The following is a 14,676-nucleotide window of genomic DNA, read 5'->3' on the forward strand; positions in this document are numbered from 1 at the left end:
TCTGTTTCTCCCGTTCTGCCACCTTTAGTAGATTCTTGCTGAATAGTGTACTGTTGGCATATGTATTTTTAAATTTTTAATTTATACAATTACTTCATTTTAAAAAACCAATAGGCTAAAAGTATTAAAATATAATAAGATACCTATTTTCTATGTATCCTAAGAATAAAGACAATTCTATTCATTAAATGAATATACATTATTGTTAATCAATTCACTGTTAGGTCTAAGTTAGTAACTGAGATTAAGTGGTTTTAGAAATACTAATGCTACTATATATACATCAATACAAGTTAAGTCATAATGTTAACAGAAAACTCTTAGAATGCTGCCTGCTCCATTCAGTTAAAATTAAACTTAATACAGATATCCACAAAATCTGTAAGGACTTAATATATCTAAACTTTTTAAGGTTGTAAAATTACAAAGCAATCTCTTTTTGGAAAGAACAAAACTGTAGTATTTTTAAATTGTGCCATAAACATAAGCAAACGGGTTTGTTAATAACAAAATGCAGTGAAATTAGTGAACGACAAAAGGAATTGAATTATATCAGATAGAAGCTACTCTTGAGAAGAGTAACTTGAGTGGTTCCATGGGATGGCAGCATTCTAAGAGTCAGCAGCTACTAAAGCCCCCACCTAATTAGTTAAGGGTGATAGTGAAGGGGCAAGGGTACAGTACCTGATGATGGGCAGGTCGAGGCCCCGCTGCAAACTGAGAAAAGGAGGGAAAACAAACACAAAAGGAAAGGCACAAAGAGTCAGAAACACCACAACAAAAACCAAAATGTCACACAATATGCCAAAAGAAAAAAACCCACAAGGGAAAAAAAAAACACAAAACAGTCAAAGCTTTGCTGCAGGACAGTGACAGACAGGTACTAAGATTCAACAGGTTAACACCACTACCAGGATAGTTTGTCATTTATCAGCTGGGAGAAAAACAGCTAAGCTGTTAGGTCACTTTATGATGGGAATATTTTAAGAAAAAAAAAAAAACCCTAAAATAAGGGAAAAACAAGTCTGAAACACTAAGTGGTTATATTAATACAAACATATGAAAATCAAATAATGTTATATGTAACTGATATAACTGGAGGAAATAAGAAATGTTTTTACATTACAAGAAATAGCCAGGAGATAACTGTAAAGCCCAGCAGGAAATAACAAATGTAATAGGACTAACTGCAAATTTTCTTAGGTTAAATGGAACATCTTACGCATGAAATGGAAGTTTCAATATTTTCCTTTACTTCTTAGAATCAAAGAATTAAATTTTACGGTAATATATATATATATTTGAGTTTAAATGCATAACTTATAAAGTTTAATACCGGCATGTCACGGCAAACAGCTAGTAAAGAACATGAGTCTTTAACATGATTAATCAAAGTGGTACTATTATATGCTCAGGAAGAAAAGGATAGTCAATAAGTCAAATCTCTCAATTACTATTTGTAGACAACAGCAAAACACTGTACAAAAGTACCTATTGCTCTCTGAGAATAAAAGCAAAACAAAACGTAACTCAAACAGTACTTTAAAGTGGATAATACAAATCCTAATTCTTCCCCTAACTCACAATGGAAGAAAAAGCTTTTTCACCCATGAAATTTTCATTGCCAAACCTCTGAGATCAAATATATATGTTCTTCAGAGCAAAATTTAGCTCCCAATACATTTTAACTAAAGAAGACAGAGAAAAATATTGAGGTATGTAGATCCATAAACTGGCTACTGATACATTAATTACTGTAATGTAAACCACCCTCTTGAATAGTGAAAAGAAAATATTGAGAAAGCAGTTTTGAATGTAAACCATACAGGGTTTTTATTTAATATACTTAAGGAACTAAAATATATATCCTTCAGTTGTTTTATTTCCTCCATATAGCCTTCCTTTTGTCAGCTTATCACTACAGATGAATTAGACTAAAGATTAACTAAGAAATAATCCCTCATGCTCAGATTTAAATTACGTACAACAGTGATTTGCAAGAGATTTGGAATTATTTCCCCAATTGCCATTATTTCATATTTTAAAATTTCAACAAACTGCAGATCACATGGCCACAAGGTAGGAGACAGCTGAAGACAGCGCTATCAAGAATTTACCGTGGAAGCTAAAATGTCACCACCTACTGTTCAAGTAATGAAAAGTGTTTTAATGACTTACATGCCTAGGGTATGTTAGGTCAGTCATGATACTTGGCTAATCAGTGTAATAGTTTCTCAGAATGATGATAATCAGTGGCTATGGTTTTTGCAGAAAGTTTTCTCTTCAAAGAAACTGAGGTCTTGTATTTTCAGTTTTCCAATTAGGATAAGAAAACAGATCATACCTCTACTAGGGACATCAAGTTTCAAGAATAGGCAATACCACTCACGTGCTATGAAAGTAGGGGGTGTGAGATGTTTCTTTGTGACACTTTTGAAGAAAATGGGAGAGAAGGGCCATGTTAAAAAAATTAACCTGAGTACAGCAGTACCTGTCTTATCACTGTTCCACAGAAAGGTCCCATTTCTAAGGCTCTAAAATAAAAGATGAAACTTTATACATTTAGAATGTTCCAGTCAAAAGAGAACTTTCCATGAACAAGAGGAGTACCTTATAAAATTATACATATATAAAAACAAAAACCAAAAACAAAATCACAACTTAAGTTAGTGGGAAAGTGCCCTGGGAAAGTACCCTAGTCTATTTTGCACTAGTCACCATTGGCTATTGAGTTTTTCATTTGAAATGAGAATAGTCTTAATCCTATGGGTAGCTGTAAGCAACAGAACAAACTGTAGTCGCTGCTGGCTCATATTAACAATAGAAACTTTTGTTTCTTTCATCTTTTCTTTTTTTTTTAGAGGGATCTTTAAGATGGTGAGGACTATAGATACAAAGGAAAGCAGCCTTCTGTGAACTTGGATCCAATGTTAATGCCACCCACCCACTCACTCACTCACCCTTTCTGTGCACAGTTGTTAACTGAGCATGGCCAACATAACATTCATGTAATTTTGGCACTTAGCACCACAAAATATGGAAATAACCAAAGGTTATAGTTACTGCAAAAGCCAAACTGTCCCCCTTCCCAATTAAGCATTCAACGGCTTCACTATTTAAGACAAGCTATTTAAAAATAAACTGTTTAAAAAGTTCCACTACAACAAGAAAATGGAACAGACAGGAAGCTTATTAGTATTTTTTTTATTTTTTAACAAGATTTTCTTTCCACATTATGAATTTAACTAAGATACTAAGTATCAAATAGAAAAATAGGCACAGAGATAACCTGAAGCAGGGAAAGGGGCCATTGAAGCCAGTTGGATTGCAAAGGCAGCTGTCCAGGGAAGAACAGGAAAGCCTAAACTGTGCAATTGCCAATGGCCTATTAATGCAGAAATAGAATGGAGTAAACTTTAGCTGCTCTACAAAGCCACAGGAAGAGGCCTTTCCTTAGTGTAACACCTTACCTCTCCTCACCAGTTGGGACAGCTGTGAGATGGATGAGACTAGACTATGACAACTTGGGATGTAAACAGAAAATGCAATCCTGCCAAATTTCATACCCCAACTTCACCCTCCCAGCACCAACACAAACGAAATAAAGAAAATCGAACCCAAAACAACAAGCAAGAGTAGTCTGGTGTCTGCTAGTCTTGCACTTGTTTTGGGGTATGTAATGGAATGTCATGTGTGTGGTTTTTAGTAATGGGGGTGGTAATGGTCACTAACAGAGCAGATGGCAAAACTGCATAGAGGATAGTATCTGAAGAGTTTATGACCACAGAAAAATGGCTGACAACTACAGACAATTTCCCCTTTGATATTCAATTATAAAATTGAAAGGGGTAAAAAGAAGCCTTGAAATTTATCTTTTGAATTCAAATTTATCTGAAAGGGATAACTCACTTCAAGTTTAAAATAAAGAAAAGTCTAAACCCCAAATTATTCCTATCTAATTCCCAATAGAGAAGACCCACCCAATTTGTTATTCTTTTTCCCACTATGCCTGGCAGAAACTGCCATGCTAGGTTAGACTTTCTGAGAGGAAGCAATCAATGCATTTCTGTTCATCAGCCAATAAATGGATGTGGTCAAAAATAATGAGTGCCAGAGGCACCACTGCCTGCAAGAAGTACAGTTTGTTATATTGCTTACAATGCAGTATTTTATCCAGCCTCTTCCAGCCAAGGACCTGTAAACGGGAGTCTGTTCCAAAACCTTCCTCCTCTTCCAGTTGTCTGTGCAATGTATTGGCACTGTTCTGCTGGGCTGTCAAAAAAACTGGTTTAGAGATGCAGCTCTTCAGTCAGGTTTTGAGCCAGTTCTAACCATGTAAAATTTAATTCTTTCTTTTTTTCAATAATTAGAAAAGGGGCTGTGGGGTGGGGAAGAGGGCCAAAGAATTCTTTCCAATAAGAGCTTACCATAATATTCCATGTTCAATGATTAGAACCGGGGCCTATCTAAATTGATCTGTGAGATCTCCGGCCCACTCCAAGTACTCAAGTGTCCACATCCCCAAACCACTCTCAGAACAAAACTTGCATCAGACATCTTGTTGACCATTTCAGCAAAAAAAAGACACAAGCAAACAGGCAACTAGGACCAAAGTCCCACCTCCTAAAATGGTTCCTCCACCCACTGGGGAGAACCAGGATCTAAGAACAAGTACTGGAGAACAGGGTGACAGGGAAAAGGAAGATAGGAAAAGGGTAAGAAAGAGATTACATTTTGGTGCAGCCTATGTTCTCCTAGTTCTTTGAGTAAGTCTTATGGTGCATTTCAACAATTCTAAGTTCATGCACAAAACCAAATAAACAGGAGGAGCAAATGCAATGAAGTATTCCTGCACTCCAGGCAAAAAAGCAGGGGTAAGGAACAAAAAAGAAGATCCCCGTATTCTGAAGAATACACAGAGCTAAGGTACAAAGAGGGATGTGAGATACACAATGTGAGATGTTACAGAAGCACCTTCTAGCCAAAGGTAATCATGCAGGGCAGGAAACGACGTTCTAAGGAATGGACAGCTGAAGTACACTTTTGTGAAAACAGAAGGATGAACCTTGAGTAAATTTGCAGCCTTTGTAGTACTTATTGCAATCCATATAAAGGATGAACAAAGAGGATGACAGCATTTATACTTGTGTGACAATTTATTTACCACTTGAAGAAGTGAATACACCCACTGGTATATGTCATGCATATATCCACACTGTCAAATTGTTAGAATTGATCTAGTGACACTGATTCAGAAGTCTTACTTCCCAAACCACTGGAATTTGAAAGTCTAATTAGTAAAATTCAATTTACTTATATAATCATTGTACTTTACTCTTCTTCTGAATTAACAGTACAACTAACAAATTAAGAGCTGAAGTGAAGTAAACTTGAATGCTACTAAACTTTAAAAAGAAAATCAAGCCACAGAAAAGTAAAAAAAGATTACAAGCTCCACCTCGCTTTTTCTTAATTAATTTAAATTAAATTATTCCTATAGGTATGGTCTGGAAATGCAAAGCTAACTAATAGTAGTATTAATAATAATAATAATAAAATCATTTTTGAAACAAACTTCCAAAATCCAGTAAAAGTATCTGCCAGAGGAACCCAAGCTACTACACACACAAACATAGGTAGAGAAGAGTATCTAGAACAAGCTTCTGCTTACTTACCGGAGAACGGGTTTGAGGTTGTGAATTCATTGTCTGAGGGGCTTGAGGGTATACCAATGTGGTTGGACCTGCATTCTGTCCAGAGGGATAAGGGGTCTGTCAAAGAATGGCAAGAATATCATATTTTGAAAAATTGGGAACTCAAAGATGTTTTTTAAAAGTTTATAGAAGTGGTTATTAATGTATATTACAGACCTTTTAAAAAAATTTTAACTTTATCACAATATTCACGAACTCAGAATTAGTGAAGCATTTTTTTAAAGTTATTATAAACCTCCTGATAAAATGACATCAGCAAACCAAAGTCCAGGTGCAATTATTTTATTGGTTTCTTTCTTGGTCCTTTGAGGCATTTTATTTGTAAATATGTATTACATGCCTAGGAAAATAATCCCAGGATTCCCCCCCTGTATGTTTTCATCTTGCTTCTTTGTGGTCCATAATGCCAGCTAAGGTTGCAAGTACAATGAAACCAAACTGACGGATGAGAGCAGATTATTCTGTCATTTTTCTAATCTTTGAGTTACACATCAAATCTGGAGCTGATCACTCCACATTTGTTTAACCTGCCTTGAGGTTCACAACCATTTTCCCAGCTCTGTGAAATTATTTCCCAGCAATAATTTCAAAATCGTCAATGTAATCATGCTTCATCATCACAGTTAGAAACTAGATGATGACTTTGCGCATGGCCTAATAAGAACATGGCCTCTGCCTCTCTTTTGGGCATTGCTGATGCTCTTTGAGACCATTAGGCAGGGCAGGGCAGGACATTCACACGCACCATTTTGGTGGCATAGGAAGATGGTAGAAAGAGTAGGTGCAACTACTTGAAATCGTAAGCACAAAGAGGACCTACAGGCAAATCATTTCTGAAATGGACAGCCCAAACCACAAACAAAATCAAACAAGGCTGAGAGAACTTATTGCTGCTGCAGTGTGCTCTCCTTAAGGAAGACATCTCAAAGACACAATTAGCATTCCACATAGTCAACTGTTCTATTACTCCTATAATCTTACCAAAGTTTATACCTTAATCCTTTTGCATGACCCCATAAAAATCAACAATTAGGAAGAACTTTATATAAAAGCCTAGAATAAGTGATAATATAATACATATACTAACTTACCATAGGTTTTCTGCAAATAAAAATGTAAGCTTTTCATTATGAATCCAGGTTAAATGTTATAGACTAATAACTGGGTACTAGTGAATTTAAAAAATACATACTTATAACATGTTCAAAATGAAATACTACCAAGGGCAATGGATACAGAACCACAGGACTTGGATTCAAATCCTAACCACTGCTCCTTTACTACTGTTGTTAGTTTGGGCAACTGATTTATCTTTCCTATGAATGTAAAAAAAAAAAAAGTCTTCACAAGGCAGTTTGTGAAGATTAAATGAGATAAAAGTAAATTACTAAACAATCACTTTTATTTACAACTATCCCAGTTCTGCAAATGTGCAAATCAAGGGCCAGAAATTTAGGTGTCTTACCTAAGATAATTAGGTAAATGATATATCTAGAAAGAATTGTAACTTTGCTTTAAGAAAAAAGGATTTATACAACTTTTGGGATCTGATAACCGTTTAATTAATGTTCAGCTGGGATCACAAATTTTAAAGTAAATGTTCAAAAAGATTCATCGTAGCTTTCAAATAATGAAAACAAAACAAAATTAACAGATTCATATTAGACACAGAAGACATCTGGCAAGCTTTCAACATGGTAACCTATACACTCATCTCTACCACTGACATTAAGGTTCAACATCAGGTTGATTTCCTTGCTTATTCTAGTTCTACTAATTCTGGCCCACAAATTGAAAAATAATGACAGAAAGTATCTCATGTCTAGCAAATAGTTGATAATTGGATCAAACATGATCCAAAAATTATTAAAAGGTTTCTCACCAAAGATGATTTTCAGCACTGTTTCAGACACTAAGTTTACATGTATGTATCACACTCAAATACTGAAAGGCTAGAAGTTTGACTATTTCAACTTAAGAAAAAATGGTGAATGAATTTATCAGTTCTGGCAGCATTCAAATTGGGAATATATTTCTTTAAGTTCTATTACAGCATTTGAACATAGTCTTAAAATATAGCATCAATTTCATTCTTCACTAAATTAAAGAAAATCATTACTCAGAAATGAGGCTCTTTGAACTTAGATATATCTTGGTGTTTATTCTCAACATTTAAGGTGGTGCTATTTTCAAGCATTAAGCTTCTAGCTGTCAGGATATTAATACTAAATATAACATTGAAATATACCACTTAATAAGACATGAAGAAATGTTATCTCTTTCTATACTTCAAAGAATTAGGTGAGCACTTTGCTCTTTCATAGTGGCTGTACTACACAATACGGAAAAGTAACCCACTGTTTTTCATAGAACATGCTAAAAATATACATGACAGCCATATTTGACCTCTCTCAAAATTTTAACAATATTTTCAACAACGGCGGCAAAGGCGGCAACACACAACCAATTGAAAAAGCACACATGAATTAGTGTTCAAAGACAAAGTTCTTTTATTCAATGACAACACTCCTCCTGACCACACAAATAGCTGGGGCTCTCAATACCGTTCCCAATGTGCCTTTTCCAGTCTATGTCATTGCTTCCCAAATTATTATTAATAAAACAAATAATTTATTCTCTCATAGCTTAGGTCTTCTAAACAGACTAAAAAAAAAAAAATCAAGCATTTTTTGTTTGTATATTTACATTGTATTTATGCCAAGAGCTAATTCATACTCCGTCTACAAGCAGTTTCATCTAAATGCAAAGCATGATATCCGATGTAGCCACACACGCAAGTAATTGTTCTGTCACTATGTATGCCACTGTGTGATCAACAATATGGAATGTTTAACAGTGGCACTTGATGAAGAAATTTTGCCAACATGTCACTCAGCTTCCTCTCAGAGAAATCTACATATATTGTCATGGAAAGATGCCTATAATATTAAGTGACAAATATAAATTGTAGAATTTTTAAGTATAAAAGAATTCTGTGTTAATTTTTTAAAAAAAAATATATGCACATAGTATACACATCACATATAAAGATAAAATGTCTTAGGGAGATATACAGCAAATTTAACATTGGCTACTTCAGAGGAATGGGAGTTGGAAGGAGGGTAAAGGATGAAACTTGTAGGTTTTTCTACTAAATAAATATTTTTATACACTTCTGTATCATGTGTTTTTCGTTTCCAAGGATCAACAGGATTATTTTTTATAATAAAAATGATGGGTCAGGCACGGGGGCCCATGCTGGCAATTCCATCACTTTGGGATATTGAAGCAAGAGAATCACTTGAGGCCAGCAGATAGAGACAAACCTGGGCAAAATAGCAAGACCCTGTCTCTATAAAAAAATTTTTAAAAATTAGTCAGATGTCATGGCGCACACCTGTAATCCTAGCTACTTGGAAAAGCTGAGACAGGAAGATGGCTAGAGCTCAGGAGCTCGAAGCTGCAGTGAGCTATGATCATGCTACTGCACTCCAGCATGCTGACAGAGTGAGACCACCGAAACCTTGTCTCTTTAAAAAGAAAGAAAAAAATAACAAAGACAACCTCTATCTTTCAGTTCCTCCCTACATGGAATAAAAAAAAATGCAAAGCAAACCAGAAAATCCAGTAGGAGGCCTGCTATTTTACAAAGTTCTAAATAATTTTTAAACACAATTAAAATCTCATAAATCAGAATAAAAGTTGACTCAACAATATTTATTGAAATCTAGCAAAATGAAGATAGTAAGCTATGGGCTATGTGCATAACTGAGGCCTAAGATTATTTTTTTATTTATTTTAATCTTTAAGAAGTTTACTATTAAATCAATAAAGAGATAGATGTAGACGTAAGCAGCATTACTCAGCCAGTGTATAACCCTCTGTAGTAATTTCTAAAATACAGAATATTTAATGATATGAAATGAATGATACTGGAAGAGAATGCTGAAATAAACCCACAAATATACAGAATGTACTAGCGGCATTTCAAATCAGTAATAAAATACCAAAATTAATAAATTATGTTGGAAAGACTAAATAATCATTTAGGGAGAAAGGTGGTTAACCCTCTCAACTCATACCAAAAAAAAAAAAAATTCCAGATTGATTAAAATATTGAAATGTGAAATTTAAAATTATATAGGGGCTATATGCAGATACATTTCTATCATCTCAGAAAATGACTTTCAAATCCAATTAAGACGACTACACAGCTATACCAATAACTTTAAAAAACAGGCTATTGGCCAGGTGCCGTGGCTCATGCCTATAATCCTAGCACTCTGGGAGGCCAAGGTGGGAGGACTGCTTGAGGTCAGGAGTTCGAGACCAGCCTCAGCACAAGCGAGACCCCTGTCTCTACTAAAAATATAAAAAATTAGCCTGGTGGTGCATGCTATAGTCTCAGCTACTTGGGGGGCTGAGGTAGGAGGATGGCTTGAGCCCAGGAATTTGAGATTGATGTGAGTTAGGCTGACGTCATGGCACTCTAGCCAAGCAACAGAGTGAGACTCTGTTTCAAAAAAAAAAAAACCCAAAAACAAAAAAACAAACAAAAAGGCTATTACTATTAATTGGTAGGAGTTAATTTTGTTTTAAAATTTTTCTATATTAGTATGTATATATATAAAAGTGTGTACGTGTGTGTGTGTGTGTTCCTTCATTCTTACTACTAGATGTTACAGGATATAAATTAATAGTGAGAAACTCTTCCACCTAACAAACAAATGTTTACTTAAATCTGGCCAGAGAAACAAAGATAGTACCTTAAAGGCTACACCAGGCACCTTCAATCTCATGAGAACTGTCTTCTTCAGTGATATACAACCAATGCAAATAGAACTTTCTGCCACGATTATAAATGTTCTCTATCTACACTGTCTAAAATGGTAGCTATTTTATATATTTATATACAAACATGTATTATATATATTTTATAATATGTGGCCATTAAACACTGGAAATGTGCCTAATGCAACAGAGAAAATAAATTTTTAATTTTGTTTCAATGAACTTTATTTAATTAAAATTGTTTTATTGTGGTAGAAAACATGTAACATAAAATTTAATATCTTTTTAACCATTTTCAAGTGTACAACACAGTAGTGTTAACTACAATATATGCACATTGTGTAACACACCACTAGGACTTCATCTTGCAAAACTGAAACTCTATAACCATTGATTCAATTTAAATTGTATTTATATACATTTTAATAACTTAGAATTTAAATTTAAATAGCCATATATGGCCAGTGGCTACCACACTGCACAGCACAGCACAGGTGTAGAAAGCTGTCCATTCCCAAGTTTTACTCTTCTGATGTCTACATTTGATATCCTTACAAACTTCTGTAACTCAACTTTTACAGAAACACAGTTATTTCCAACAATATTCAAGCTGTATTTAATGAACAAAGAACTTCAGTTTTGCAAGATGAAAAGAGTTATGGAGATAGACAGTGGTGATGGTTGTATAGCAATGTAAATGTACTTAATACCACTGAACTGAAGACTTAAAAACCATTACGACGGTGCTTATGATGTAGATATCTGTCAAATCTCATGTTGAAATTTGATCCCCCAATGTTGGCAGTGGGGCCTAATGGGAGAAGTGTCTGGGTCATGAGGACAGATCCCCTCATGGCTTGGTGCCATTCTCTTGGGAGTGAATTCATGCTCTATTATCTCCCATGAGAATTCTTCGCTGAAAAGACCCTGGCACATCCCTCTGCTCTCTCTTGCCTCCACAGTCTCTCCCTTGACCTTATGTCATGAGCGGAAGTTTCCTGAGGCCCTCACCAGAAGGAGATGTTGGCACCATGCTTCTTGTGTAGCCACAGCAGAACAGTGAGTCAAACACACCTCTTTTCTTTATAAATTACCCAGCCCCAAGTATTCCTTTATAGGAACACAGGTTGAGACAAATGGTAAATTTTATGTTGTGTATATTTTACCAAAATGAAAAATATACTTAAAGTACCTATCACAATAACAGTACTCTCCTCTGGGAGGCCGAGGTGGGTGGATCGTTTGAGCTCAGGAGTTCGAGACCAGCCTAAGCAAGAGCGAGACCCCATCTCTACTAAAAATAGAAAGAAATTATATGGACAGCTAAAAATATATATAGAAAAAATTAGCCGGGCATGGTGGTGCATGCCTGTAGTCCCAGCTACTCGGGAGGCTGAGACAGAAGGATCGCTTGAGCTCAGGAGTTTGAGGTTGCTGTGAGCTAGGCTGACGCCACGGCACTCACTCTAGCCTGGACAACAGAGTGAGACTCTGTCTCAAAAAAAAAAAAAAAAAAAAAAAAAAAACAGTACTCTCTCACTAAAAGCCTATTATCAAACAAATTTGTTTCAAAGGCATTTATTCAATTTTGCTAATTGGCTGTGAGAAATGTATACATATACACTTAATTGTATCTTGTTGAATTTTATTTATTTATTCTTTTAGAGACACGGTCTTGCCCGTCACCAAAGCTGGGGTGTGGTGGCACGGTAACAGCTCACTGCATCCTCCTGCCTCAGCTTCCCAAGCATCTAGGGCTACAGGTGTGCACCCCCACACCTGGTTAATGTTTCTTATTTTTTGTAGAGACGGGGTCTTGCTACATACATTGTTCAGACTGGTCTCAAACTCCTGGCTTTAAGCGATCATCCTGCCTCTGCCTCCCAAAGTGCTGGGATTACAGGCATGAGCCTCCAGGCCAGGCTGAATTTTAAACAACACCTGACAAAGTAGAGTTGTCTAAACACTGACAATTTGATATGGTAATACGTTCTATGTGAAGCTCATAAATGCTAGAGAGCTATACAAAACCATCCAATATAGACCTTAAAATCAACATTTAGCAATCTGCACAAAACATGATGCCTTTTCTATGTATCAATGAAGGCAAAAAAAACAAGTTTATATTTTATTTCCAAGGAAGGAAAGTAAGAAACACCCAGGCAGAACTTTCATTTTCCCATCTTGCAAAAAAAAAGAGTTGTTATTGAAAAACAAAATGCCCCCTGGACATATTCAAGGAACACTACTGATGATTAAAGCAAACAGGGAATTCCTCCATCACTGAGAAAAACATTTTCTTCTCTACATGTCAATCAGGGGTCAGGGAGATACCTCTCAAAACTGCCAATCTGACAGGAACTAAGAAACCACTTTCATTTTTTCCAAATCTGAATTTCTCCCATGTGGAATAGTTGAGCCCACTTAAAACCATTTTCTTACTTGTTCTTTGGAATATACCAAACACTACGTTGAACTTAGGTTTTCAGGCACAGATAATGTTAATAAAAATGACCAATTTTTTATTTATCTGTTGTGATACGGGCAGGTATTTGATCACATATATCCAGTAAGATTGTTAGAATTTCTTTCAAATGGTGTCCAATCAGAAGATATGCATTTTACTATTCCATTCTAAGTTAACACAAAATTCCTAATAACTGTATCAACCAAAAAGAAGTAAATTAGAAATCCCATCAAATATTCTACCAATAGTGGAATATCGAAAACAAAAACTTAAATCCTCTGATGTTTAACATTTTTTGAAACATAGAATAAATTAATGCATGAGTTTTTTAATCAACCATAAAAAAGTATGTATTTCCTACTTTATAGAGGGCATGACGCATTGTAAGTAACGTAATTCTTTAGATTATAACACTGGTAAAATCTTCCCACTTAGATAAGCATTATTGCAACCAGAATGCAGGCATTTATTTCTTCTTAATGAATCCAGTTTCCCTTTCCCTCTTGAAATAATCTCAGACTAAAGTTTATATGCTGTATATGCTAAACCTCAAAGATCAAGAACACTCAAATGCCAAAAAGAATAAATCATAATGACTCACTGCTTCCCAGACAAATGAGCGGATTATGATTATTATGCATGCTCAGGCTTCCAAGTGCTCTCTCCTTCAGAGCCAAGCATATAAATAGGTACACAGCATAATAATAATCAAATTTTGACACACTTAAGACTCAATTACAGTACATGGCAGGCACAAACCTTCAGTACAACATGAGTGAATCAAGAAAATCAAAGTAAAACTATTACTACTATAATTTAATATTAACATAAAATCCAGCAAATAAGCAGCACTAATATTTCCATTTCAAAAAAGCATTTGCTATAATCTCACAAAAAGGAGAAGTTCCTATATAAAAATTTCAGCACATAAATACTTCTCTTGATAGCCCTGAAGCACCCAAAATGTATATCCGTTCAGAACATAAGGAAAAATAAAATGGTGCAGAATTCTTTTCTGGATAATTTAAAGGTTATCGTCTTTTCCTACCTTTTATTTAGATACCAAAGCTTTCATCTTTACTTTGAAAGAAGTGAATACTACCGGCTAACTATATATTCAAAGTTATTTATAAGGGAAAGCACTCAATGATAGGTGTCCATTATGATTTTTCTATCTTATGATGCTAAATGTACTATGAAAACAAACAAAAAAAAAACCCACAAGTTATTTTTAGATCAACACTGAGCTGGTCAAGTAAACATTATGCCTGCTGTGTAATGTGACTCCCATAGTACTTACTCTGCTGAGAATAAACAGACATCATGCACATTCAATCACATGAGACAAGTTCAGAAAACAGCTGAGTCACTCACCAATAGCCGTTTACTTCCTGTTCCCAGTAATTCAGTGGAAATTTGTACTTCACTGCAACATCCACCAACAAGTCATACTTCCCTGAAAACCTTCCCCCAGTAACACGAACCAGTTCATTTTAAAGCTCAACTAAGGCACCACATGGTTCTACCATTACCCCAACCAACACAAGTTCCTGACAATACAAAAACAAAGACAAGCAAAAACAGGAGGCTAATTAGGCCAACAAACTTCACCTCAATTAGGCCAAGTCTATTTGAAAATAACAAGTCTCTCTAGCTGACCTGTAGGTGATGTAGTATCACTACACTGTCCGTGTAGCTTATACT

General features: G+C 35.3%; 1 protein-coding gene across 16 annotated transcripts in view; it reads right to left on the reverse strand.

Moving 5' to 3' along the window:
- EIF4G3 (eukaryotic translation initiation factor 4 gamma 3) overlaps positions 1 to 14,676 on the reverse strand; it is a 315,623-nt gene that overhangs the window by 168,104 nt on the left and 132,843 nt on the right. For 9 of the 16 annotated variants that reach the window (XM_069479450.1, XM_069479452.1, XM_069479456.1 and 6 more), the window contains one exon: positions 5,676 to 5,771. In XM_069479450.1, coding sequence (XP_069335551.1) covers positions 5,676 to 5,705 — 30 coding nt within the window. In that variant the 5' untranslated portion in view covers positions 5,706 to 5,771. Of the gene's footprint in view, positions 1 to 684; positions 718 to 4,158; positions 4,285 to 5,675; positions 5,772 to 14,676 lie in introns of those variants that run through there. The other 7 variants (XM_069479443.1, XM_069479444.1, XM_069479448.1 and 4 more) reach the window with 5 other exon arrangements.

The sequence above is a fragment of the Eulemur rufifrons genome, chromosome 8 (assembly GCF_041146395.1).
Source record: "Eulemur rufifrons isolate Redbay chromosome 8, OSU_ERuf_1, whole genome shotgun sequence".
NCBI classification, from domain to species: Eukaryota; Metazoa; Chordata; class Mammalia; order Primates; family Lemuridae; genus Eulemur; species Eulemur rufifrons.